Source organism: Delphinus delphis, chromosome 1, assembly GCF_949987515.2.
Source record: "Delphinus delphis chromosome 1, mDelDel1.2, whole genome shotgun sequence".
Classification (NCBI taxonomy): domain Eukaryota; kingdom Metazoa; phylum Chordata; class Mammalia; order Artiodactyla; family Delphinidae; genus Delphinus; species Delphinus delphis.
In genome coordinates this window covers 28,684,698-28,711,869 of record NC_082683.1, presented here as the reverse complement: position 1 = coordinate 28,711,869, position 27,172 = coordinate 28,684,698, and the positions used below count along the sequence as shown (strand labels likewise).

The following is a 27,172-nucleotide window of genomic DNA, read 5'->3' as shown; positions in this document are numbered from 1 at the left end:
CTGGGTCTCTTCCAGAGTTCCTTCTCACAGTGAATGATACCAGTATCCATCTGCTTATTTGCCTCAGAAAACTTCGAGTCATCCTTGACACCTTTCTTTTCTTTTCCCCATTTTTTCAGTTCCTCTGTCTACCTCTCGGTTTCTACCACTCACTGGATGGAGGGCCCATCATGTCTCACCAGAATTGGTGTTCTTGTTTGGACTCCCTACTGTCACTCCTCTCTCCTTCTCCTCTCAATCCCCTCTCCAGGTGGTAGCTTCTGATGATCTTTTCAAATCATCAATCTGATCGTGTCACCCACCTGCTGAAATCTCTCAACAGCTTCCCAGTGCTCTTGCAATAAAGACCATACTCTTAGTATGGCCCATCAGGTCCTGCATGGTCTGGTCCTTCCTCCCTCTGTGGCCCCATCCTCCCTCTCACTCTCTCTGTTCCAACTACACTGGCTGTGGTCATCACAGGGCCTTTGCACCTGCTGTTTTCTCTGCGCGGAATTCTAGCCTTCTGCCTTGTGAACGCCTATTCGCTCAGATCTCCACTCCAGCATTGCTTTCTCAGGGACACCCTCCTCTTGACCTCCCTGACCAGGTCAGATTCCTCATTATTCACCCTCCCAGCACCACATACTTCTCCTTCATGTACCTGTCATAGCTGTAATTGTCCATTTGGTTGTAGTAGTATTTTTAATATTTATTTATTTGGCTGCGCCGGGTCTCAGTTGCGGCACGTGGGGTCTCAGTTGCGGCATGAGGGGTCTCGTGGGATGCGGGATCCCACAAGAGCGGCATGTGGGATCTAGTTCCCTGACCAGAAATTGAACCCGGGCCCCCTGCATTGGGAGCGAGGAGTCAACCACTGGACCACCAGGGGAGTCCAGGTTGTAGTATTAAAGTAATGTCTGTTTCTTTCACTAGACTGTAAGCTCCGTGAGCATAAGGACCCTGTCAATTTTTGCTCATTTGAAAATCTCCAGCACCTCAGTCCTAGCACATAGTAGGTGTTCAGTGTTTCTTGAATAAATAAATTAATGTGGCCCACTTCTCTCCGCCTCTGTTTTCCCGAGCCTAACCCTCCATCATCTCCTGTCTGGACCTTGGCAATCACTTTTTAACTGGTCTCCCAGTTTACAAGCAAGTCCCTACTGGTTTCCCACCCAACAGCCAGAGAGGTCTAATAAAAATGCCAATCTGACCGTGTCACCCTTCCCACCCCCATTTAATAGCATTCATTCTCTTCCCATGGTCCTTGGAATAAAATCCAAACTCCTGACAGAGCCTAACAAGGCCTTGCATGGTCTGCCTTACCTTGAGCCAAGCTCCACCTCCTCAACGGACCTTTCTTTTTTTTAAAATTTTTAAATTGAAATATAGTTGATTTACAATGTTGTGTTAGCTTCTGGTGTACAGCAAAGTGATATATCTCATATATATATGCTTCTCTGCTGAAGCACAGGGTGGGATCCAGGAGGAAGACAGCCACCTGAACAAAATCAGGATTCTGTCTGGAATGAGGAAGGGGCGATGGGAATGGATGTTGAGTGGACGACTCTGCCTCCGGCGCTCACCTGCTGGACTGTCAACTCCGTGAGAGCAGAGGCCACGTCTTTTCCTACTACTGCATCCCTGGCACAGAAGCCCACTGCCTGGTACAGGGTAGATGTAACCATTTGTGTTAAATGAATAAATGACAAAAAGGAAGGCCACAGGCAGGATGTCTAGGACTGATACCAGGTAGGGATGGATATCTGCAGGCCCCTGGCTCCTCAAGTTCTTCTTAGAACTCAGGAGGCCACATGCTCCCAGCCCCACTGCCAGCCCCAAGAAGAGACAGCACTGGCAGAATTATTCTCATTTTATTTCTGGAGAAATTTGATCAGATGCAATAACACTGATTCCAGGCGAGGGCAGGGGGCATGGGTACTCCTAAAGCAACCAGTATCCTGTGGCCCAAGGTGCCCCCCATCCCCAGACCTGGGTTCCCCCTCAGTCACAGTTAAATAGAGGGAGGAAGATCTCCCCAGGGAGTCTTGGGAGGGTCTGCCTCTTGCACCCACCCCTCCACGCAGAGGAGTCTGAGCACAAGCTATTTACAGTATTCACATCCACTGTACCCCACCAAACCAAGGCAAATACTACAGGTAGCGCTTCCCCGTGGGAGGAGGCCAGAGAGGCTGTGAGTGTATGTGTGTGTGTGTGGGGGGGGGGGTGTCCGCGCGTGTGAGCACACGAATGCACTGAGGGGCTCCAGCCAAAGAGACATCAGTCTATAAGGTGCAGGTTAAAAATAACAGAGAGGACCCAACCCTCAGGGGCCCAGGCCACTTCCAGCTTTGTTCTGTCTCTTTCTCTTGCAGACATCCTGGTAGATGACGCAAAGGAGCCCTCATAGTTGTGCCTGGATCCAAGGCAACCCCTTAAAGGACTTCTGGGAAAAAAGCAGGAAAGGAAACAGTCAGGGGAAAGCAGGCTCCAAGCTCAGATGGCTGGGGGTCTTCAGGGCAGAGCTTGAGAGGGCCTCTGGCAGAGCTAGGAGAAGAGAGGGCACGGCTGAGGAGGCCAGGGAAGGCTGCTGGGAGGTATAGATATAGGTCCGGGAGACAGGGAAACCTACCTGTGACCTGCGGGGCCTGCACCACAGCTTTCTTGAGGAAGGCTTCTGCCTCTGCGAAGGGCAGGAGTGCCTCTGGAGTTCGGCCCAGACTCTTGTCCCCAGAGGATCCCTTAGGGGAGAAGCCATTCTCCTGGTGCGCTGGGAGAGGCTGCAGGCCATTCACCAGGGACCCCGGCGACTCCTTGTTTGGCAGGCTGTGGATGCAGAGGCCAACGCTTAGGCACCTCCCATCGTAGGACAGCCCAGGTACCCCACAGCGCCAGCTTGACCTTGCCTCCCTGCTCACGGCCCCTGGGGTTGGGAGCTGGTACCTCCACTGAGGCTCCTGGGGGGCCAGCTCCTCTTTCTGCACAGCCTCCTTCTGCAGCCCAGAAGACCGAGCCTCCATGGCTTTCACAGGGTCTATCCCTGGGAAGGAATGGCCACCAGTTAGGGTCTGGTGAAAGGATGAGGTCTGAGGATCGGGATGGAAACGAGGGGAACAGGCCTTTACCTGGGCTGGAATTGTTGGCCTTTGCCTCCTTTCTGTCCTGCTTCTGCTTTGAAGAGGAAGAGCAGTCAGGCTCAAGGTGATATCTGGCCCCATCCCACTGAGCTGCTGAATTCTTCTCTCCCCAGCCCAGACCCTGAGCAGCCTCCCAGACGGCCTCCCTCCTCCACCCTGGATGCCTTTCCCCAACCTCCCTTCCTCACTGGACCTCCACTCCCAACACCGCTCTTGGGGGCATCCTGACCTTGGTTTCAGCAGCTTCTGACTTCCGAGTCCTCTTCATGATTTCCTCCAGGCGCTGTTGGGAAGCCCCACACCAGTTAGGCCCAAGACCCGCCCTAACCCTCAATCTCCCACCAGCTAGTCCTGGTCCTGGAGTTTCAAGGCCCTTCCAGCTCGTATCAATTCTTTCCAGGCCAGAAAGCCGACCTCACCCCAACTCCTTCTTGTCCTACCCTCTACAAGTCCAAGGCAGGGCCCACTTCCCAGCCCCACCAGCCCCTCCAACGGAGTGGGGACTGAGCCCAGGAGCTGGCCCCGCCCACTGGGGCCAAACCCCGCCCACAGAACTCCCGGCCCGCCGCTCTGTACACCTTTTTGCGCTCCTGCCGCTCCTGCTCTTCGCGCTGGAAGTGCTTTTCCCGCTCCAGACGCTGCCGCTCCGCTTCTTCTCGGGATCGAGCTTCGGCCTCCTCTTTCTGCCAGAGAACCCCGTGAGCTTTAGGCAGCCGGCCTCCAGCTGTCCCTCCCGGTCGGCCCCAGGCCCGCCACGAGGAGGCGCCCGCGCCCCGCCCCGCGGGGGCACCTGCTTCTGCAGCCGCTCCAGTTCCTCCTGCTCCGCCTGAGCCTTCTCCCGGGCCTCCTGCTCCTCCCGCCTCCTGGCCTCCGCCTCCCGCTCTGCCCGGGCCTCGGCCTCCCGAGCCAGCTGCTCCTCTCGCATTCGCCTGGGGGACAGAGGAGACGCAGGCTTATCCCCAGCTTCTTCCCCAGCCCCTGTAAAGGCCTCCTCAGTCCCCGAGGGCGTGCTCACTTGTCCCTTTCTGCCTGCAGCCTCCGCTCCTGTTCCTCGCGCTCCCGCTGCTCCCGGGCCTGGCGCCGCTTCTCAGCCAGGAGCCTAGTGGCCTCTTCTCGGTCCGTCGTGCCAGCCATCGGTTTGCCAGGGGTCACCAGGGGAGCAGGGGCTGGGGGTGAGGTCAAGACTGCTGTATCTGGAGCGGGATCCAGGACCAGGAATCAGCACACACCAGCACAGGCACCTCCATCACCCCTGCATGCCCCAGTGCCTCCTGGACCTCAGGGCGATCCCGGCGGCCCACCCGCCCAACTCCTGCCACCAACTCAGAACAGTGAGGTCCTCCTCTCTGGCAGGAGCCTCCTTTCGCCAATACCCAGTCCCCAGGCATCTCTGGCAGCCCACACCTCTGACCGCCTGCCCCTCACAGGCAAAGCTGGCTTCTCTGCCCTGCCCACCTTTTGGCCTCTTCTCTCCTTGCCCACCTGCAGGGATCTCTGTGGGCTGCTCCTCCTGGGGCTGGGCTGGGGTGGGTGAGGGCACAGGCGAGGGTGCGGGTGAGGCTGGGGCTGCAGGCTCCTTCTCGTCAAGGGCCTTGCCCTTGCTCTGGTTCTTGTCCTCAGGCCCCGCCACACTGAGGGTCTCCTTTGCCTCATCCTTCCTCCGAACCCGCCCCTTGGGTGATGCAGTGGTACCTCGGGGGGACGGTGGTTTTGGGGGCAGAGCATGACCTGGCCCTGGGCTGAGGCAGGGAGAGGCAGGCCTGTGCCAGGATGTGGAGGGAGAGGATGGCCGGGCCTTGGATTTGGGACTGGGAGAAAAAAAGAAGAGTTAGACCTTGAGGGCACAGAGTGTCCACGCACACATGTACACACTTTCAGCATGTCACTTCCTCAGGGAAGTGTCCGCCCCAGGCTTGGGTCAGCACCCCACCTTATGTGCTCTCACAGAAACATAAAATTTCCTTTTAGACCATACATCCCAGTTTGTAATTACATATTCATTTGTGATTCTTTGATTATTGTCTGTTTCCCCAATAGCCAGTAAGACTAATAAGAGCAAGAACTAGGCCTAGCGACTTCCCTCGTGGCGCAGTGGTTAAGACTCTGCGCTCCCAATGCAGGGGGCCTGGGTTCAACTAGGTCCCACATGCATGCCGCAACTAAGAGTTCACCTTTCGCAACTAAGGAGCCTGCCCGCTGCAACTAAGAAGCCCACGTGCTGCAACTAAGACCCAGGGCAACCATATAAATAAACATTAAAAAAAAAAAGAACTAGGTCTGGTTTGGGTCACGGAAACGCCCTCAGCACCCAGAACAGTACCTGGCAAGGACCATTCATGCATCCAGCAGGTATTTGTTGAGTGCTTACCAGACGCCAGGCACTGTTCTAGGTGCTAGGGTACTTCGGTGATCAAAACACTCCCCCCACCCCCCAAAAAAATCCTCCCTCAAGGAGCTTTCCTTCCAGGGGTGGGTGCCTAACACATATTTACGAACGAATGGCTGCCTGGCTGGCTGGCATAGGCAGGCGGTGCGCCCCACTGCCCGGCCCACCTGAACTCCGCGTTGCCAGTGGAGAGGCGCGCGCGCGGAGAGGCCGGCAGCGACTGGCGCTTCTTGAGGCTGCGCTCCCGGGCCAGGGCACTCTTCTCCTTCTCGTTTTCCCGCTCCTTGTCCTTCTTCTCCTTTTTCTGCACCTGGGGAGGAGGGTTAAGGAGAGCGTAGAGAGGGGGAGCAGAGATCAGAGGCGCCCGCGCTGCCCTGGATGGGATCCCTGTCCCCGCCACTCACCAGCGAAGCCTCGGGCCGGAGGCGTGCCGGGGCAGGGCTGCCCCCGGCGCTGGCCTTGCGGCGCTCCCCGGCGGGGGCGCAGCGGTGCCCGCTTCGGGGGGCGCTGCACGGCGTCAGGGGGCTGGCGGAGGCCGAGCGAGGGCACACGGGCACGGCTGCGGAGGGATGAGTGCGGTCGGGGCGTGGCCTACTCACGAGGCTGGCCCCTGTCCCGCCTCTCGAGGGGGCTCTCCCAGGACCGTGGCCCCTACCCTGGTCCCGGCCGTTTCGGGGCAGGGTGACTGCACTGCGACTCCGTGCCAGGAAGGAGAGGGTGGGCGTCATCAGACGGTCCACAATGCTGCTCTCCCATGGGCTCAGCTGCAGGCTGCGATCTAGGGGGAGATGCCGGGAGAAGCGGGTTACCGCAGGGCCAGAGCAGGCAGAGGCATCCGGAGACCGCCAGGTACCACCCCCATGCCGAGCTCAAGGAGTCTCCTCCCCCAGGAGGCCTCTCCCCCCAGTCATGGGGGGTTACACAGGTCCGTCCTGGGGTCTGACCTCCACTGCAGACCCAAGCAACAAGACACTTCCCATGGCAATGTCCTGCAGGGCTAGAGGGTCCCCTCCTACCACTCTCCCCAGGTGAAAGGGTTCTGCACTGTGAGTTTAGAGAGGAGCCACCCAAGGTTGGTGGCAGACCCAGCTGCCCACTTCCATGTCCCACTTCCTGCTCTCAGAGGGCTGGCCTGGCGAGGCATGCCCCCATGGATCTGGGACAGTGGGGTTCCTTGTGCTCCTCTGACTGAGGAGAGGCCCCGCTTTCGTGCGTCCCATGCCAGGGAGAGGCTGCTAAGGGGCCTGGCTGCCCCGGGCCACCCTGCTCTGTCCCCTCAGCTGCTGGGTTATTTTTAAGCTTCAGTCAGGTGGGGTTGGTAACAGCAGCTGATTTGGTTGCTAGGCAACAGAGCAACAAAATAAAAGCTGGAGAAACTTATAAATAACTCCTACCATGGCCCCTTCACATGTGAGCACCAGGGCATGGTGCGAACACAGGGGCTGTGCTCCCCTCCTTGGCCAAGGCTCTGGAGCCAGCCAAGGCCACGGCTGGGGCTCTGAAAGCAGAGAAGGCAGGGTTGCATGGGCCCTCCAGGGTGGAGTCAGAACAAGAGGGCTCCTCCACACACGGCACCCAGGCTCGTCGGGTACTCAGGGGCAAGGCCACCTGCCTAAGGCTGGCCTAGGCCAGCTGGCTGTGGTTGGAGACGAGGCTGCCTGCCCATTCCCACCCTCCACCGCCAGTCCCACCCCCAACCCACCTGCTCTTGAGGCCCCAGCCAGGCTCTCTGCCTGCTGGGTCACTGCCCTTTGTCTCTGTTCTCCCCTGTGGGGCACACCTCTGTTCTCAGGGCCCAGACCCAAATGCCGGCTCCCCCGAGGGGTGCAGAGCCCCAAGTGGGGTCGAGCGGGGATGGAGACCTGGGGTATGTGAGGGCTCCTGGGACCTGGGGTTCTTGCTGAGCTCTGGAGGAGGCTTGGTGGGGACTACAGGAGCTCTGGAGGGAGGAGGGCTGGGCCTTCTCTTACTTCTACTGGGGGAGTTCCAGAGCGTGGCAGAGGACTTTGAGAGCCGCTTGTTGATTATAGAGTCCACGTGTTTGGGCAGGTTTACTGCCGACACGGAGCACCTGCTCCCACCTGGAGGGGAAAACACATGGCATTAGGGCCGGGCCGGACGGGAGCCAGGGGGGGCACTGAGGCCTTCCATGCAGGATGCTCCGCGGGCAGGAGGGAACAGGGAGGAGTGGGCAGGCTAGGAAGGGGAGGAGGAGGCAGACTCGGCTCTGAGAGGATGGGGCGGGGTGGGGGGGGCGAGGGGGTGGTTAGGTGACCAGAGACAGCCTGGATTGGGGGAGCCGACGGAAAAGGAACAGAGGAAGGAGATGGAGTAAAACTAGAGAAACTACAGCCTTCCTGGCCAGGAAGTCACTCCCTACGGCTGGGTGCTGCAACCCCTCCCCCATAACCACCCAGCGTCGGCACTTGCTGGCACTGCCCAGCCAAGGCTCTATGGCTACAACACCCACGGTACTGGGACAAATGCAGAGACGTTCCTAAACAGAAGAACCCACGGTCAAAGTCACTCACACAAATCCACATAGTCATAGGGACACACAAAGACAAAGACGTGCAGGCCCGGGCATACAGAGTGATAGGTACTTCCACATGCATGCGTGTGTGCAGACATGCACAGATACAGAAACAAAAACACCAACGGAAAGAGGGTCAGACCCAGATGCACACAGGCACAGATACATCGAAGCAACTTAATCATATTTGTAACAGCTAGCATTTGTTGGATGCTTACCGTGTACCAGGCACTGTGCTGGGCACCACACACATGTTACCACACTTGATCCTCCCCAACATCTACCTACAACCTCGGAGGCAAGTAGTACTGTTATCCCCATTTTACAGATGAAGAAAGTGAGACAGCAAGAAGTCAGAGGTCACACCACACGTGCCAGAGCTGGGATCCTGACCCAATTCCATCTGACTTGGGAACCCACACTGAGGTACACAAGGCCACAAACACACCAAGGCAAACACATATTAAGACACACAACGCACAGATCCATGAGCACATACACCAAAAGATGCACAGTGAGAAATACTGAGTCTTGCCATTACATAAAGACATCCAAACACAGCGGTACATACATGCCAGCAAAAAGACCAAAATCCGCGATGGCCCTACGTGAAGAAAACTCAGAGACAAAAATCTACCTTCCAAGACAGATACATAAGGGGGTGACGGTTTTCTTTAAACATCCAGTGTCTGCAGGGTATTAAAGTGCTCTTCTGTGTACCAGCAACTAATAGCAATTGACAGGAGCAAAGAAGGCTAATCTAAAATGACAGAGGTTTGAGGAGCAAACCAAATGAAGTGACTCGACCTCTGACTTGCTAGTGGAAGTCCTTGTAAAGGACTTGGGTTTACAGACTTGGGTTTACAGATCATTCCAGAAGGCACAAGTCACACGAAACAAGGCATACCTGCTGCAGGGAGCTGCCAGCTCCTTGCACTGAAGCTGCTCCCTTCCCCCACCTCTCAGGCCCCAACCTCCCCCGCCCACCCTGCGGCCCCTCCCGCGCACTCACTGGGCTTCCGTCCTGGGGAGCTGTGGTGCAGGGCCCCTGCCCAGGACCAGCGCTGCTGCCGGATTTCAGCCCACGTCTTCTTCACTGACCGCTGGATGGCTGCTTCATATCGCTCCTGGTGAGGAGGGGGCAGAGGGGAAGGGTCTGGGCTCAGAATCATTCCTCCTACCTGGGAGAAAGGCCGTCTCTCTCCTGGGACAATGCCTCCCCCTATGATTGAAGACAGTTTGCAACAGATCCCTTTCAACTTGTTCTTGGGGAGCTTTTCACTGTTCTTGACTCATTCATTATCTGAGTGTATGAGCTGTTTCTCTGAGGATGGAGCGGGACTCTCCGTGCCTGGGACTCCCAGGTGGGCCACTGGCACGGGGGTCCTGACCCCTGGAGCTGTGTTTGCTTTTAGCCTGAGGACCCGGGGCAGGGCCAGGCTGCCTTTTTCTTCATATCTTCATGGTGCTCAAGCCAGGGTTCTCCTAACTAGGAGCTCACTCAGCGCACTCAGACAGACACATCTCTGCACACCTATACACACACACATACGTGTACTGATAGCACAGGGTTACAAGTGCTCACCCTGGCGTGTACAGAACCAAACACATCTGCACAGATGCCCAGATGTAGTACCCACGGCACACAACTGCAGACACATGAACACAGATGTGCATACACACTAAGCCAGGGTGCAGATGTGCGCACACACATGCACACAGATCCACGTACACCTGGTCAGAATTCAGCATAAACGCACCTTGTTCTTCTCCAGTTTCTGCCGCTGCCGCTCCTCCAGGGCTGCTCGGCGCTGCTCGGCTTTGAGCCGCTGCTCCTCCAGCCGCCGCCGGCGCTCCTGGAGCTGCTTCTCCCGCAGCACCTTGGCCTTCTCCTCCTTCTCCAGCCACACCGCCTTCTTGGCCGCTGTGGAGAAAGGAGCCCCGGGGGGCGTGAGCAGTCCTGCAGCGCCGGCCCAGCAAGTGTCTCCTCCAAGTGGCCTTGCCTGTTCCTCTGACCCTGGGGGGGTCTTCCCCCTGCCTGCTTGGTGGGGAGGTGCCTCTGCTCTCAGACTCCCCCCCTCAAATTGAAGGGCATCCTGAAGATGGGTTGAGACCTCAGAATGAGGGCTTCCCCAACAGGAGGCCTGTTTCTCCCCCATTGGCCTCATGGTCTCTGGGCACCGAGGGAGAAACAAGCTCTTTCGTGCCAGATCCCCGTCTGACTTTGGGGTCTGCTGTATCGATACTCATGTATTGTGATTAGGAGCATGAGATTTGGGGTGAGATGAGGCTTCTGGGTCTGAATCTCAGCTACGCCACTAGCTGTGTGGCTCAGGCAAAGGATTTCATCTTTCTGAGCCTCTGTTTCCCCATCCTCAGAATGGGTAGAGGGTTAAGTGGGATAAGCGTACCGCTCTTAGCACAGTACACATAATAAATGCCCCAGAAGTGTTAGTGTTACCAATAGGATGTCGATGGTGGTGACGCTGAAGAAGATGCCACTGCTTCCCACACACTTACCCAGGTACTTGGCCCGCTCTTCCCGCCGCTCCTTCGCCAGCTTGTGTCTCTCTCCTGCCTTCTTTGCATCTTAATAGAGGGAACAAGAAGAGGCTTAGGTCAAGAGCCTCCCCCAAGACCGCAGTCAGCCTCAGGGCCCTCCCCGAAGGCCTCATCCCCTGCCTTTTCTTATCTCCTCCAGGTAGAGACTCCTCTGGCTGGCATCATCCAGGGCTGGGACTGGGCCCAGGACTAGGGACATCACACATACCTTGCTTCGCAGGAGGGCTGTCGGCAGCTGACCCTGCTGTTGGGGATGGCTGGCTGCTCCTTCGAGGAGGCCTGGCATCCCGTGGGCCTGTGGCTGGTGGGGTGGGTCCCCTGATCTTCACTTCTGAGAAAGGGGACTCTTCCTGCTTCGGGGCTGGCCTAGGCCCTACCAGCTCGGGGGGGCTTTCTGGTTCCAGTGGGAGCTGCTTAGGGCCAGTGGTGTTCTTCATGGCGGGAGGGGTGTCCGGGGGAGTGTCGGGCACCAGGGCTGACATCGGTGGTGGTGGCGGCGGCGGGGAGGGGTCACCTTCTGGAGAAGGTCTTGGCTCTGGAGGGGTCCTGGCTGCCACATCTGGAAGAACAACACAAGAGAGGAGAGAAAGTCAGATAGAACATCTGTGCCATCAGTTCAACATGCAGCTCTCTCCCTTGTCCAGCTGATATTCATTCATTCATACATGTTTATCGAGTTCCTTCCATGTGCCAGGCCCTCTTCCAGATACTAATGATATAACGGTGAGAAAATGGCCACAGTCCCTGCCTCTGTGGAGCCCACACTCTAGCAGGGCAGACAGATAGATAGCTAGGCGATTACAGTATAGAATAAGTACTATGTCTGGGGTAGCAAAGCAGAGATGGTTGTTAACCTATATTGGAGGGGCTTCCTGCAGAAATTATAGCCAAGCTGAGGTCCAGGATGAGCTGGAGTTGGCAAACCAAGGAAGAGAGGGTTCTGGCTAAGAGAAGAGCATTTGCAAAGGGGCAGAAGGGAGCAGGGTGTATCGGAAAAGCTGAGAAGTTTGTAGTAGTTGTTAGTGCACCAAATGGTAATGATTGGTTTCCATGTCTGCCTCCCTCGCCTTTCTGCTTTACCTTGGGGTCACAGTGCCCATCCCAAGGCCTGGTGCTCAGGGGCTGCCAGCGCTGGGCACAGTGGGATGCCCGTGTGGAATCCCCAAAAGGGTAGGCAGCCAGCGACATCCCCTTTGTCATCTTTTTTTCTTTCCCAACCACCCTCAGATTTCTTCTTTTAAGACACTGATATTTCAGGGTCCCTGTAAAAGACACCAAAGTGCCAAGTAAGGAAAACACATGACTTGGTGTATACGTGTTCATGCACACATGCGAGCACAAGTACACTATAGCGCAACAGAAGGACTGGCTTGGGAGTCAGCCTGATGAGGGCCTGATTCCGACTTCACCACCCCAAGACAGGAAGAGAGGGCCTGATAACCTTGGGGAAGCCACTCAACCGCTCTAAGCCTCAGTTTTCATACCTGTAAAATGGGGACTGTAAGTCCAAGCTGATAGGCGTGCCAGTGAAGTGCCTGGAACAGTTCATGTACCAGCAAACAACACTTCCCTCTCTTTTCCTGTGGGTCTCATGAAGCTGCCAAAGGAAGCCTCTGCGTGTTGAGCCCTGGTACCATCTACTGCTGCCCTCTGGGCACTGAGGGGATTGGTGGGGGCACAGCCACTGCCTGGGCGTAGGGATCAGGGCCAGGGTCCATGGAAAGGTCAATCTAAGGAAGCATTTTCCGCTCTCGCCAGGTGCCTCCACCATGCAGGGTCCTCTGCTCTAGGGACGGTGGCCCTCTCAGGAGGTGACAAACTCCCCACCCCTGTGGGTGACAATGTGGATGCAAGGAGAGGACACTCCCCAGGAGTCAGCTTTGGAACTCTGGGGACCCTTTTCAGGGAGACGGGTGTCCAGTGGGCTCTGAGGAAGACAGGCTGTTAGTGGCCTCCCCGCTAACTGTGTGACCTTGGGCTAGTTACAGACCCTCTCTGTGCCACAGCTCCTCCTCTGTAAAATGCAGACAGTAGGACTGTGATGAGTGTTAGTGACAACAATGACCACTAACGTGTGTATATTTCTCGAAGGCTTCCTATGTTGAGAGCATTTTACACGTATTAGTTTTAATCCTTATGACAATACTTCTGAGGAAGGCACTATAAATATCTCTTTCACACAGAGGAGGAAAGTAAAGCAAAAAGAGGTTAAGTAAAGTAGTTTGAGGTCGCTCAGCTGGGAAGTGAAGGAGCCTGGACTTGAACCCAGTGTTTGTCACCACAGCCCACGCTCTTAGCCCCACACCCTCCTGCCTGTGTCAGGCAGTACGGGGTAACACATGTTACACAATGAAATGATCTGAGGCTCACACTATTTGCCCCTCATTCCTTCCCTTCCAGCTTCCTGGTCTCCAGGCAAGAGCCCCAGCTAAGGCCCTTTTCCCCCCAACGGTCCCTCCAACTCTGCCAGCCCCTAGGCTCATGACAGCTCTCACCAGACCAGCTCCAAAAGGCTGCCTGGTCACTGCTAGTCGACTTCCCAGCCACCCGCAAACTCCTTTCCAATTCCAGTGGGCAAAAAAACTAGTGGCAACCATTTAGTGAGTGCTTACTACATACCGAGAGCTGAGCTGGGCCCTTTGTATCCCCATCCTGCATCTTCATATGAGCTCTGAGAATCTTATCCCCATTTGACAGATGAGACGATCAAAACTTACCCCACTAAGTGATTTGTCCAGGGTCATAGAACTAGTATATGGCAGGGGCAGGACTGAACCCAGGGCTGTCTGGGGCCAGAGGGCCTAGGTATGTAAGTATCAGTACAAAGCTTGAAGGCTGAGGTTGAGGCCTGCTTATTGCCATCCTCCCAGCACCTGTGCCTGCTACCTGTGTTGCAATGAAAACTGGTAGGCGGCTGCTTGTCTACACTTAGGCAAATCACACCCACCAAGCAAGACAGTGAATTTCCAACTAGCTTCTGACTAGCCCTGTGAAGGGAGTCTCGGAAGAAGTAGAGGGATGAGGCCTGGAAGGGCCTGCACCTGGGCATCAGATGCAGCGAGGTGGAAAGGTCTTAGGCTTCAGAGTCAGACAGGCCTGAGTAGGGAATTCCAGCTCTGCTGTGGGACCTTGGACAGGCCCTGAACCTGTCTGAGCCCCAGTTTCCTCAGGCTGGGGCCTATGGTGTTGGGACCTATGGTGAGTAGGTACACCACCTCTGGCACCTGACAGGGGCTCAGTAAGCAGCCTTGCTGGAAGAATTGGTCTGCTTCTTCCCATCTCTGCCACAAGCGCCCACGTGGGTCAGGCCTTCACGCCCACTGCTCCATGACACTGCTCTTCTCAAGGTCACCAGTGACCTCCGCATTGCTAAGTCAGCAGCCACTTCCTGGCCCTCGTCCTGCTGACCTATCAGCCGCATTTGACACGGTTGATCCCTTGGTGCTTTTTGAACACTTTTCTTCAACTGGCTCTGAAGACGACAAGCTCTCCCGATTTCCTTCAACTTGCTGGCTGTGAGTTCTCAGGCTTCTTTGCTGGTCCCTCCTTAACTTCCTAACCTCTTAGTACCGGAGTGCCCCAGGGCTCCGGTGAAGACCTCATCTCTTTTTGGTCTACACGTACTCTCTTGGTGATCTCATCCAGACTCACGGCTTTAAATACCATTGCTCTGCTGATGACAACCAAATTTTTACCTCCAGCCCAGACGTCTCCCTTGAGTGCCAGTTTAGCTCATGCAACTCCCTACTTGACACCCCTGGATGTCTTACTGACAATTTTTTTTTTAACATCTTTATTGGAGTGTAATTGCTTTACAATGGTGTGTTAGTTTCTGCTGTATAACAAAGTAAATCAGCTATACATATACGTATATCCCCATGTCTCCTCCCTCTTGCATCTCCCTCCCATCCTCCCTATCCCACCCCTCTAGGTGGACACAAAGCACCGAGCTGATCTCCCTGTGCTACGCGGCTGCATCCCACTAGCTATCTGTTTTACATTTGGTAGCGTATATATGTCCATGCCACTCTCTTACTTCATCCCAGCTTACCCTTCCCCCTCCCCGTGTCCTCAAGTCCATTGTCTATGTCTGTGATGCCCCAAATTTAACATCCAAAACTGAGCTCCCAATCTTTCTCCCCCAAATCCTACTCCTCCTCCAGTTTTCCCCATCTCGGTCAATGGCAACCCAGCCCTTCCAGTTTCTCAGGCCAAAAATCTTGGAGTCATTTTAGAATCTTTTCTTGTCTCACAACTCACATCTAATGTCTCAGTAAATCCTTTTGGCTCCACATGCCAAGTATACTCTGAATCCAGTCACTTCTATCTCCACTTCTATCATCGTGGTCCAGCCACTGTCATCTCTCATAAAAGCCTCCCTGCTGCCATTCTTTGTTCCCCTTTGGTCTTCTCTCACCACAGCAGCAGAATGATTCTTTTCAAGTATAAGTCAGATCAGGAGTTCCCTGGTGGCCTAGTGGTTAGGACTGTGGGCTTTCACTACCGTGGCCCACGTTCAATCCCTGCTTGGGGAACTGACAAAATCCTCCAAAGACGCCCCACCTCAAGGGAGGAAAAAACAAAGGCATCACAATGGCCTCCAAGGCCCTTGGGGATCCTCACCCTCCAGCCCATTACCTCTTGGCCTCCTCTCCTCCTCCCCTTCTCCCCCTGCTCCGTCTCTTCTGGCCACTGTTCCTTATTTGTGACAGGCATGCTTCTGCCTCGGGGCTTTGCCCTCGCTGTTCCCTCTTCCACAATTCTCTGCCCCCAGATCCTGCATGTCTCACTCCCTCACCTCCTTCAGATCTTTACCCGTATGCGACTTCTCATTCGAGCCTTCCCTGATCCCCTCCTTAAAACTACAAACTGCAGTTGAAGTCTCCCTCCCCTTTCCAACTGTATTCTTTTTCCTTCCAACTCTATTTTCCCCAGTAAGCATCAGTAGCACTTTAACACTGTCTCCCACCCCCAGAAGGTAATCTCCACGAGGGCACACATATTTGTCTACTTTGTTTAGCTCTTCTATTTCTAAGGCCAACAGAGCCTGGCACACAGGTGCTCCACAGCTATTTGTTGAATGAATGTATCAATGAACTCCACCCTGGCAGATACCATCAGCACCTCTCTTCCCTGGATGACTGCAAACTCCCCCCACTGTCCTACCTGCACCCTTTCCCACTCTGCTCTTCACTGAGCAGCCAAAGTAATTGTTTCCAAACGCAAATCTGGCCATGGTACTCTTCCCCACTGGAAGCTTCACAGTGACTTCTCCTTGTTCTGAAGAGAAAGACAAAATTCTTGAACCCAGGCTGCAAGTCTGGCAGCCTGAAGCCCCTGTCTCCCTCCCTACACCTCTTGAGTCCCCACCTCTGCTCCCCCGCTCCCCGCTTACTCTCTACACTCCAGCCACACTGACCTTTTAATTCTGATAGCCTTGCACACTCCCTCTGCCACGGGGCCTTTGCACACGCTCTTTTCCCTCCGTCTTTTCTTATTTAACTCCCATTCACCCTTCAGATCTCCACTTAGGCATCATTTCCTCAGGGAAGCCTTCCCTGGCCTCTCCGAACAGGGTAAATTCCTTCATTATATATAGTCACGGCTTCATGTGCCTCTTGTTTGGAGCACTGTGACTGTTACGGTTTTATACTTCCTTGTTTGGTCCTTTTGTTATTGTCAGCCTCCCCCTAAGGGCTGGGCCGCATCTGCTCTGCTCGCCACTGCTTCAACAGCAGCTGCTGTGGTGCCCAGTATGTGGAGACCGTCACGAAATGCTGCCGAGTGAGAATAAAGCACTGTACCAGGAAGCCACCCTTGCCTAAAGCAGGTGCACAGAGAAGGAGATTTTTACTCTAATAATGAGCAAACCCATATTGCAATTTCTTGCAAAGGGATAAGCACTTGAAGGGAAGCAAAACAACTCCCCCTCAGTTGAGTTTGGGCAGCTTCTTGGACTAAGGTAGTCAGGGAGAAGTTAATAAAAGTAATAATGAGTGTTGACTCCAGCAGTTCAACAGGAAAAACTTCCCAAGAGGCAAATAGCACGTTTGGAATTCTTCTTCTGACCTGGAGGACTATTGACCCCGAATCCAAATATTTTCCTCAGAATTATGCCAACCCTGATGAAATATCATTGGGACAGTGTTATTCGGAACAAATTATGTTAGCCAAATTAATTCCTTGGTTAATTATCTCTATGGTGTGGTGTGGTTAAACCAATATCTGATTATTTCCATTTTCAATCATCAAATGTGATCCTTCAGCCACCTCCTTTTATTGTATTTTTGTGTGTGTCGAATTGTGAGGTTTTATTTTGCTGTGCTGATATCTACCAGAAGTATTTGTTAAGAACTGGATACGTGACAGATAGTTTGTATTCATTTCTTGGCACAAAGAGCATTAGCAGGGCAAAGGTGCAGGAGCTGGTTGCAGGGTCAGTAAGTCTAGTCTTCTCAGAAAACCCAAGAAGGACTGCAGAAAGTTCAGGGCCGAGTCTCTCGGAGGGCCTGTCACATGTCTCAGGGTGCTTACTCCCATCTCCACCCTCTGGGCGCTGGCAGGCCTTTCCTCTCATCCCTCCCCAACAACTGCTCCTGGGCCAAAACTCCTCTCACAATACCGATAACTCAGTCTGCCCTTTTTGTCTGCCTGCTGCCCCTGCGAGAGTTGGTGGCGAGAACCCTTTTTGCAGCCCAGAGCTTTATACAGGACCTACCCAGCACAGAGTAGGAATTCTGTGTCTGTTTAATGAACGGATGGATGGATGGATACACTGTGGATAACATAGTAAAACCCCAAGCTGCTCCGAAGTCTAGCCTCTCTAACCCTAAATGTCTTCACCATATCAGAGCCAAGAGCCTTGCCAGCTCCTCAGCCCAGGAAGGGAAACACAGCTGAAGCCCTGCAGTACACCAGGCACCTTCCCTTATCTCATCTAGTTCTTATTACAGCCCCAAAGGGAAAGCGCTATAGGGGCCCCCGTTCCCCAGGTGCGAACACTTAGACAGGTTAAGTGAGCTGCTCACGTCAGTGTCGGAGGTAGGACAGGGCCCAAGGCTGTCTGATGACAAAACCCTTATGTCACACTGTTTCTGGTGGGTGTCACATCACCCCTCCCTAAGGCTCCTGCCTGTTCCCTGAAGAAGGAAGTGATTCAGTGGTTCCCCTGGGGAGGTTTCCCCCATGAAGATGAAGGGTGCAGGTGGGGCAGGCAGGCACTGAGCTCAGAGGGCAGGAATGCAGGGAAGGCAGGCTCCTGCCCAGGCTGGCCACCAGGAGCCAAGAAGTGGGGCACCTGAGCAGGTATGAGGGCGAGTGGCCCTCCTCCAGGAGGCTGAGCAAGGGAGTGCCCAGGGGAGGGGCTGCACAGACAGCAGAGGTCAGCATCTAGCTGACCCCTATCCAGAGCCTTCCTGGCTCTCGTAGCAGCTCCTTAGGCGGCAGCATTGGATCAGACAAACGAAGGCAGGGAGGCCGACAGAGGGGCAAAGACACACACGCAGACAGAGGGTACACACTGCAAAGAGAGAGACCCAGACAATGTGGACAGAGCCTGCATAATGGCGAGAGACAAGACGTGTTTCTTTTCTCTCCCCTGTTACATACAGAAAACAGACCTACTGGGATTCAGAAATCTGCGCGCGCGCACACACACACACATGCGCGCACGCGCGCGCGCACACACACACACACACACACGCAGTCAGGCACCCCCTCCGAGGCATAGACAGAAACCTCAGAGATTCATACAGCACTCGGGGACGTGATGTCCCAGTATATTTACACAGCCTCATCCAGGTCACTTCGGCCCTGCCCCTCTGGGCACTCCTTTACCTGGGCCCAGGGAAAGTCCAGGTAACTGCAGCAACAGCTAATGCTGTGTCAGGCACAGCTAGACACCTTAAAGCTTCAGTCCTTTTCATCTTCACCACAATCCTATGAGGTCGACATTATTACCCCATTTGACAAATGAAATAGATTCAGAGAGATTAAGAGACTTGCTGGTGAGTAGCAAAGCTGGGTTTGGGTCCCAAATCAGGGTGACAGTCTGTACCTTCACTCTGCTACCCAAAGGGGGCAGCCTCCTGGGTTTCCTCTCCTGGAGAGATCTGGGCTGGGAGGATGGGGTGGGCAGGAAGGACAAACCCTGGGAGATGCCTGATCATGGGGCTGGGACAGAGGGGAGCCTTAAGGGGCAGCATTACTCCCAGCCGGGACAGAGCTGAGCCAGCTCTGAAAGGGAGTGAACTAGGAGAGGGACAGCCTGCTCCAGTGGTCCTCCGAACCTGGGCCACAGGCCCTTCGCAGCAGGGCACTGGGGCCAAGCCGTGGGCCTCTGTGGGTGATAGAGCCGGGATCCCACCTGAGACTGCAGATCTGAAGAGCTCTCTGGCCGGGGTGGCGGCCATTGTTCCCAGCCTCCAATCAGGAGCACCCACTTCCTGTTATTTTAGGCGGCAGGAAATGACCCCATCCCACAGCTTGGGCCCTCCCTCAGCCCCAGCAGGGCTGCCCACGCTGGGGCCTAGAAGCTGAGGACAGAAGCCCAGACTCAGGCCAAGGCCTGAGGATGGCCTACTGGCTGAACTGTCACCACTGCCTGAGTCCAGGGCCTCCTTCTGGTCCCACTTGCTCAGATTCCAACCCAGCAGGAGGCACAGAGGACCCAGGGCTCTGCTGATTCTACCTCTGCCTGCCAGAGAAAAGCTCACAGGGTCCCTAAAACCAAGATGCCCATAGAAGACCAGTCATGCAAGGACAGGCCAGACTCTATCACCAGCTGGCTTGGCCATGCTAATTCACCATAGAGGTTTGGTGCACAGGCTTTAGAGTCGGATGGACCTGGGTTCAAACCTTGCTTCTGCCAGTAGCTAGCTGTGTGACTTTAAGCAAATTACTTCCCTCTCTGAGCCTCATCTATAAAATGAGGATATGGGACTTCCCTGGTGGTCCAGTGGGTAAGAATCCGTGCTTTCGCTGCAGGGGGTGCGGGTTCGATTCCCGGTCAGGGAACTAAGATGCCACATGCTGCGTGGCACAGCCAAAAACGAAAAAGAAAATTTGAATAAATAAATAAATAATAAAATGAGGCTAATACTAGTCCCTACCAGGATAGTTCTGAGAATCAAATGAGACAATGCACGGGACGTACTAAGTGCTACGTGTGGCACAGAGAAGGTCCTTAATAAAGACCTGTGGGAGATAAGTAGGATCACCAGGAGGGTCTATTCTTGGCCCATATCTCCTCATATAACTGGGGAGGAGCACTAGATACCAGGTCGTCTACCCCCTACCATGCTCTCTGCTCCCCTCGGGGCAGAGCTGCAGCTGAGAGGTGATGATGGAGATGCTGAAGGCTGTGCCCTGGGGTGCCAGGCAGAGCTGCCACCTCCAACAAAGCTGCATTATCTGGGCTGGCTCGTTGGCTGCCTTACCGGCCCCAAGGCTCAGTGGGGACCCAAGGACATGGTCCCCAGCTGCTTGAGGCCAAAATCCCAACATTGATCAGACCTGAGACCTGCCCTGACCACCCTCAAGTGCCACCACCCCAGCCTGGGCCCTGCTTTCAGCTCCTTCCCTGCTCCCTCAGCCCTTCCCCACCACCAGCTGATGCCCATCCCTGAGGAGGAGGAGCTGGGCGAGTGAACTGGCCTGGTGCCCCTTCCTCCTTATTTGCATATGCATGACTGCACATTAGGGGCTCATTAGAGGCCTCATTATTGGGCCCACCGACCCAGGGAGGGACAGAAACTGTCAGTGGGAGCTGCCAGCCGGGCTGGCTGCTGTATGTAGAGAGGCAGTCCATCTTCTCATCCATTCAGGTCCACCTCAAATGCCTCCTCTGTGAAGTCTTCCACAAACAGATTCCACCAACCACTGTATCACTGTTAAACCTGGACTTCCCAGCAGTGAACACATCGGTTTCCCCCACTGGGCCAGGAGCTCCCTGAGGGTAGTGACTCTGATTCACTTCTCTGCCATCTGTACAGCCAGCACCAAGCTGGCACATGGCGGGCAACAGTATGGCTGTGCTGGATGGCTGCACCCATCCCCTGGGTCTCTCTCCTACTCCCAACTGCCCCACTTCAAGTACGGGGCCCTCTGTTCCCCAGATACAGCCTGGCTCATGTCTGTCTAGAACGCACCTCCCCCTTGCTCTCTGGCCTACATTTACCTCCTGAAGTTCTAATTAATGACACCTCCACCTCAGGCCTCTGAAGGAATTAAAAATAATAACAACAAAAATAAATAGCGTTTATTGAGCATTGACTACGTATCAGGGCCTCTCCTAAGTGTTTTACGCGTTTCTCTAACTTAATGATCCCAATGTCTCTATGAGATAATGTCCAGCATTATTGTCACTTTATCAATGGGAAAATTTAAGACTTAAGCAAATTACCTAAGGTCACACAGTAGTAAGTTACGAAGGGGAGACTTAAACTGTTTGATTCCAGAGTCTACACTCTTAAGCAAACTGACTCCCAATTCCTGCCCTCACTTCCTCCATATTTCGTGCCTCCCTGCTGGCACCAGTTCCGATAAGCATAACGACAGCAATGGCAATAACACTGTATTGCAGGTGTCTGTGTGCCAGGTTCCTTTAGGTACATCACTTCTGACCCTCACATTAACCCCACAAGGTTGATAATACTACCTCCATTTTCCAGGGGCATAAACTGGCCAGAGGAGGTTAAGTCACTTGCTCCAGTCCAAACTTGACCCCTGCTGCACGCTGCCTCCTGTTAATGCTCAGTGTGCAAAGGGAACTCAAAGAGGGCAGGAATCACGTCATACGCACTCGGTGTCTCAGACCCATGCCTCAAACTCTCACAAGGGCACGTGTAGTGGACAATTCCTTTACTCCCTGGAAGCTCTTGACTCACAAGGGCCCTTGTCACCTTCAGCTTCTCTGTGTAGGGACCAGCCACCATCCTGACCCAGGTTCTCATGTAACTCCATCTAGGTCCCTATGTGTAGAAGTCTTCCCAATCCAGGACCCTGTATGCAGGACCCATTCAGGCGCCCCCCAGTACAGCCAAGCATCCCGCCCATGCCCTCACGTTCAGTCCAGACATCCCACTCCAGTGCCCTGCTTATAAACCAGCTACTCACTCCAGCCCTCATCTCTGGCCCAGTAATCACCGCCATTCAGGCCCCGATGTACACACCAGTGCCAGAGACCCTCAGCTGCAGAGGGCCAGTAAGCAGATGGAAGTGACCCAGTCTAGGCCTCCCTGGGTCCCCTCTCAAGCTCAGCAGAGCCAAGACGGACCAAAGTGCCATTGTTCCAGCACAGCCTACAAACCTCCCGAACCACACCAGTCTGACAGCCTCCCCTTTGCGTCCTCCAGCTCCCACACCCACAGGATCCCCTCCGAGCACCCATACTGGGGGAGGATCCCACCCACAGCCAAGCGGCTCCACCTTGTCCTGCGCTCTCCGCACCCACAGACACTGTTTCATCCTGGGCCCATGCCCCAGGGGGCAGGGAGGTGACAGGGATTAGGCTCTAGGACTTGTGGGGTTGGGGCCACCTCCCCCCTGAGTCAGTGGGAACAGGACTTAGGTCCTCAGAAATCAAGCTCTTCCCTCCCTTTCCAGGAAGAAAGAGAAGGAGAAATCCCTCCCTCCAACCCCAGGCCCAACCAGAAACCTGTCCCCACCCCCTCATCAGCTGCTCCCAGATCCGAAAGGGATTTGCAGAAGTCTTGGGCACTGGTGGTTGGTGGGGTGAGGGGAGGGGAGAGAGCTTTGATGGTCTGGGGCCTGGAGAGAAAGAGAAAGAGAAAGAGGGAGGGAGAGAGAGAGAGAGAGAGAGAGAGGGAGGGAGGGGCAGAGAGAGAGAGAGAGAGAGAGAGAGAGAGAGAGAGAGAGAGTGTGTGTGTGTGTGTGTGTGTGTGTGTGTGTGTGTGTGTGTGTGTAAGGGGGGTAGGTATCAGAAGCCTCAGCCTGAGGAATGATGTGGCAGGTCCCTGGAGTGCCGGCCTCAAGCCTTCACCTCATTCTCCAGGGAAAGACTCAGGACGGGAGAGGCTGGGAAGGAGGGCACCAGGGTAGACAGATTTACTTCTATCCCCTTCCTCCCCAAATCGGCCTGGGTGGGCTCCAGAGTAGGCCAGGCTGCAGGGGAATCGGCCCACTCCCCAGCTCCCGCCCTCGCCCCAAACAATGCCGCCTCCCCCTCCCCCTCGCCTTTATCCGGCGGGTTACTTGGCAGCCGCCGCTAGAGACCTCCCCTCCCCTCTACTCCCCTCCCGGCCAGCCCGCAGCAGCAACAGGCCCTTTGCGCGGCAGCTGGAGGGATGGGGTGGGGGCGAGGTCTGGGCCAGGGCCTGGGAGTGGGGGGGGCGCCAGGGCCTAGGCTTCGGTATGCAAGGCTTCAGGCCTGAGAATGTGGACCCCCGACACACACGTTCAGGTTGGGGTCACACGTGCCCACCGGGGATGGGGAGGGGACAGACGCCCCAGCTCAGGAGAAGAGGATCTTCAGGGCCTGGGGTGGAGCGGGAAGAAGGGTAAGGGCAGGGAAGCCGAGGTGGCACTGGGCTGGGGCGGAAGGGTCACCAACAACTCCACATTGGGTTCCTCGCGGATCCTGGCGCCCAGGACGTCCCAGCGCCCGGGATGGGGGAGGGGGCAGCTGTCAGAAGATGCGTCGGTGGCCCAGAGCCGCCGACGCCGCTGCAACCTTTATTTTTGAACTTCCAAGTGGTCAGAGGGCTCGGCAGGAGAGGGGTCCCCGCCGACCGGGCCGGCCTCATCCTCGGCCTGTCCGAGGCCCCACGATCCCCTTCTCTCATCTCGCCTCTGGCATACCTGGGGCTGCGCCGGCACCGGGCTCCGAACGTGAGCCGCTCTCCATGGCTGCGGCGTCACTGGGGAGTCTTCGGGATTTCAGCAGCGGCGACGGCGGCGGCGGCCAGCGGCCAGGATAGGGGTCCCGCGGTGCATCACGCCCGGCCCGGCCCGGCGGGCAACGATTCGAAGGGCGGGGGGGAGCTCCGGGGTAGGTCGAGGCTGGCTCGGCTGGTGGCCTGCGGGTTCGGAGTCGCCGGCCGCCCAGTGTCTGTCGGCTCCGGCCGCGATCCTGCTCCTCGCCCAGCGCCGGCCCAGTCCCCGCCGCGGCCCAACCCTATTGTACCGCCCGGGCTGGGCCTGGCCTCGCCGCTGGCGCGTACCAAGTTGGACGCAGGGAGGGCCACCCCCGCAGTGCCCGGGACCTAGCGGCCGCGAGCCCGCCCCACCCGCCCCGCCCCCGCCCTGGGGGCGCGGGGCCTCGAGCCTGGGGACGCGGCCGCCACGGAGAGGACGCCACGGCTCCCGGAGGACGCCCGTCGAGCTGTCTCCCCCTGCGGCGGCGCGTTGGTACGCGCCGCTGCGCGAGGCGACTATGTAGGGAGCGCTCTGGTGACTCACCCGCCGCTAGGACTGGGGGGAGCAGGGGGGAGCCGGGTTGGAAGCCCCCAATCCCACCCTGGAGCCTGGAAGCTCCGGCTCTGGGGCCTTGGCGGCAGCTTCAAGTCCTCATTCTCTCCCAAACCCACCTCAAACAAAATCCTCCCGGGGGACGTCGGGAGACCTGAAGGAGGGTCGCAAGGAGACCCCTAAAAGGGCTATGCTTTCTCTCCCCTGGTGATGTTTGGGGTGGCGAGAGGCCCGGCCCGGGAGCCTTGCTGCCGCCCTTCCTCCATCATCCTACGGTTGGTGTCTTCCCTGCTCCTCTGGGGTAATTACAGGCCTGCACCACCGCTTTACCCAAGTCTCTAATCTGCTGGGTCTCTCCCGGCTCCAAACTGGGTGGTCCTGACCCTGAACCTTCCCCAGCCCCTTCAGACGACCCCTTCCAGCTCCCCGGAAGGATTTTCTCCCCTGTGTCCTGTCGAAAGAGTGAGTGAGTCCCTTCTGATTCCCCTTCCCCAAGAAGTCCTGCTTCCCAGCACGGGGGAGTGGATCCCCGAATCCCCTTTTTAGTGCCAGCTGAGGTAGGGCCTCATGCCAAGTCGGGCCCAGCCTGGGCAGAGAGGCGGAAGCTTGCTGGGAAGGTGGATCGATGACGGCGCTTGCTGCAGGGACTGACTGAGGGGTGGAAGGAGCAGATGCAGCTGGGCCCTGCGCACCCAATCCCTGCCCTTTGTCCTGACCTCCAGAAGGTCAGTTGTCTAGTTCTCCATCGCCCAGAGATTAGGCCCAGCGATATGTTGTCCTCCTGCCCCCCTTTCCTGCCAGTATCTCCTTCCTTTGAGCAGCTCCAGAGAGCAGTCATTTCAAGGGGGAGGGTTGGGAACAAAAGGTTCTGGATCTCAGACAACCTGGGAGCAGACTGTCCTGGGAGGAGTGAGTAGATGGGGGACTGAACCCTCTTCGAGGGCCAGGGATGGAATACTACCTTGCCCAGTCCAAAAACATTAGAAAAGGATGATGCTAGAAGGTCTGCAACTGGAGCTGGTAACCTTAAGCTACTGTCTTAACTTTTCTGAAACCCAGTTAACTCATCTATAAAATCAGGAAAATAATAATACCATGAGGTATCATGGGGTCGCTGTAAAGGTTAAATAAGGCAACACAGATGAAGTGCTTAGCACAGAGCCTGGCATATAGGAAGTGCTTAACAAATATGATGATGATGATGGGCATTCAAAAGTAAACGCAGGACCTTCCCTGGTGGCGCAGTGGTTGAGAGTCTGCCTGCTAATGCAGGGGACACGGGTTCGAGCCCTGGTCTGGGAGGATCCCGCATGCCGCGGAGCAACTAGGCCCGTGAGCCACAACTACTGAGCCTGCGCGTCTGGAGCCTGTGCTCCGCAATGAAAGGCCGCGATAGTGAGAGGCCCGCGCACCACGATGAAGAGTGGCCCCCGCTTGCCACAACTAGAGAGAGCCCTCTCACAGAAACAAAGACCCAACACAGCAAAAATAAATAAATTAATAAACTTCTACCCCCCCCCAAAAAAAAGTAAAAGCAAATTAGGATGAGGATCAGATCCCCCATCTTTGTTGTCAGCCATCCCATCTGCAGGGTGAGGGGACCATGTGGATGGTAGAGTCCAGCACTGTCCTTTGTGAGGTCAGAGACCTCAGGTCCTGCATCTTCCAGAGCTGACCAGGCCCACACTGAGCCAGGTAGTGACTAGACTCAGAATTCATGAACAGAACCCAGTAGGGGAGAGCCATCTGGGATGGTTCTTCCCCACCCCCATGCACAATCTTGAGGATACAGTAGGGACAAAGACATATATTGGTGGGAATAGTGAGATACCCTCTATAGCTAGAGCTCAAGAATAGTAGAGGGGGAACATGCCACGGAGCAACTAAGCCCATGAGCTACAACTACTGAGCCTGCGTGCCACAACTACTGAAGCCCACGTGCCTAGAGCCTGTGCTCCATAAGAGAAGCCACTGCAATGAGAAGCCCGTGCACTGCAACGAAGAGTAGCCCCCACTCGCCACAACTAGACAAAGCCCACGCACAGCAACAAAGACCCAACACAGCCAAAACTAACTAACTCACTAAATAAATAAATAGAAAAAAAAATAGTAGAGGGGGAAGTGGGAGCTGAAGATGAAGAGATAGGCCAGGGATGGCCTATGTAGGAGGATTTGAATGCCAGTTGGCATCATGATCTACACTATATAGATATTAGGGAGCTGTTGAAGGTTCTTCAGAAGAAGAGTGAGCAGTGCTTTAGAACTGGAAATCCTCCATCATGTCTAATGATCTAGGATTGACTTTGAGGAGCCCCCTGCAAAGAGACAGCATATGGTATTAGCCTACTCGGTGGTTCTCAACAGAGGCAATCTTGCTCCCCAGGGGATATTTGGCAATGTTTAGAGGCTTCTGTGGTAGTCACAACTAGGGATGTTACTGGCATCTAGTACTTAGACACCAGGAATGTTGTTTAACATCTTGCAACGCACAAGACCACCTCCTGAACAAAGAATCATCCAGCCCAAAATGTCAATGCTGCCAAGATTGAGGAGCCCTTCCCTAGACTGAGGGTGGAGACACCTGCACCTACCTCCTCGCAAAATGCTGGTGGTGGGGACATCTGGGAGTTAGACAACTTGATGGGCAGTTCTCCTGGCCAGCCCCAGGAGGCTTCCTGCACAGCGAGTCCTGGGAAGGTGACTGAGGGGAGCCAGGAGAGCACCGATGTCCTGTGATTGATGCAGTCGGAGTAGGCATATGGACTGGGCTCCTCTTCGTTTGCCCGCTAATTGACCAGGATCCTTGGTGGATCCCAGGCCCCGGCAACTGATGGGGTTTAGAGTGGGTGTCTGTGAGTTTGGGGCTGAGTGAAAGTGCTCCATGTAGCCCTCCACGTATTAGACATCGCAGAGAAGGAGCAAGCAGGGCACTTGCAACATCACAGGGGTCTGAGAATGTCTTGCCCTCTTCAGTGAGGGGCTGGGAACTCTGTGACCTCCCTTGTTCCTCCCCTATGGCCCAGGGCAGTCCCCTCCCCACTCCACGGAAACAGGCTTGAATGAGCTGTTAGTTTCACCATGAGGCTGTGCTGGGGCTAGGAGACAGGACACTGGATGGAAATCAGATACACGTTCTCTTCCTGATCC

The 27,172-nt window shown here is 55.5% G+C and overlaps 1 protein-coding gene across 7 annotated transcripts; it reads right to left on the bottom strand.

Moving 5' to 3' along the window:
• Positions 1-1,840: 1,840 nt before the first annotated feature.
• Positions 1,841-23,906, bottom strand: MAP7D1 (MAP7 domain containing 1). Of its 7 annotated transcripts, none has more exons than XM_060019287.1 (18): positions 23,417-23,904; positions 10,806-11,156; positions 10,556-10,624; positions 9,796-9,959; positions 9,048-9,162; positions 7,473-7,583; positions 6,158-6,280; positions 5,907-6,061; positions 5,670-5,812; positions 4,572-4,924; positions 4,132-4,309; positions 3,907-4,045; positions 3,695-3,799; positions 3,346-3,399; positions 3,105-3,150; positions 2,923-3,019; positions 2,612-2,805; positions 1,841-2,425 (listed from the first exon to the last, which is right to left on the bottom strand). In XM_060019287.1, the coding sequence occupies exons 1-18, from the start codon at positions 23,460-23,462 to the stop codon at positions 2,415-2,417; spliced, it is 2,454 nt and encodes an 817-aa protein (XP_059875270.1). In that variant the 5' UTR covers positions 23,463-23,904; the 3' UTR covers positions 1,841-2,414. The 7 variants fall into 7 exon arrangements, with proteins under 7 accessions (XP_059875270.1, XP_059875278.1, XP_059875287.1 ...); XM_060019295.1 differs by having other exon boundaries at positions 4,599-4,924; positions 23,417-23,887; XM_060019304.1 differs by having other exon boundaries at positions 3,105-3,147; positions 4,599-4,924; positions 23,417-23,871.
• Positions 23,907-27,172: the final 3,266 nt, after the last annotated feature.

Coding starts and splice junctions, on each gene's coding strand:
- MAP7D1 (XM_060019268.1), bottom strand. CDS start 23,462: ATGGAGAGCGGCTCACGTTCGGAGCCCGGTGCCGGCGCAGCCCCAG. Junction 9,960..10,555: donor AGAGCGGGCCAAGTACCTGG/GTAAGTGTGTGG, acceptor CTTTCTCCACAG/CGGCCAAGAAGGCGGTGTGG. Junction 3,400..3,694: donor AGCGGCAGGAGCGCAAAAAG/GTGTACAGAGCG, acceptor GCTTCCCAACAG/CGCCTGGAGGAAATCATGAA.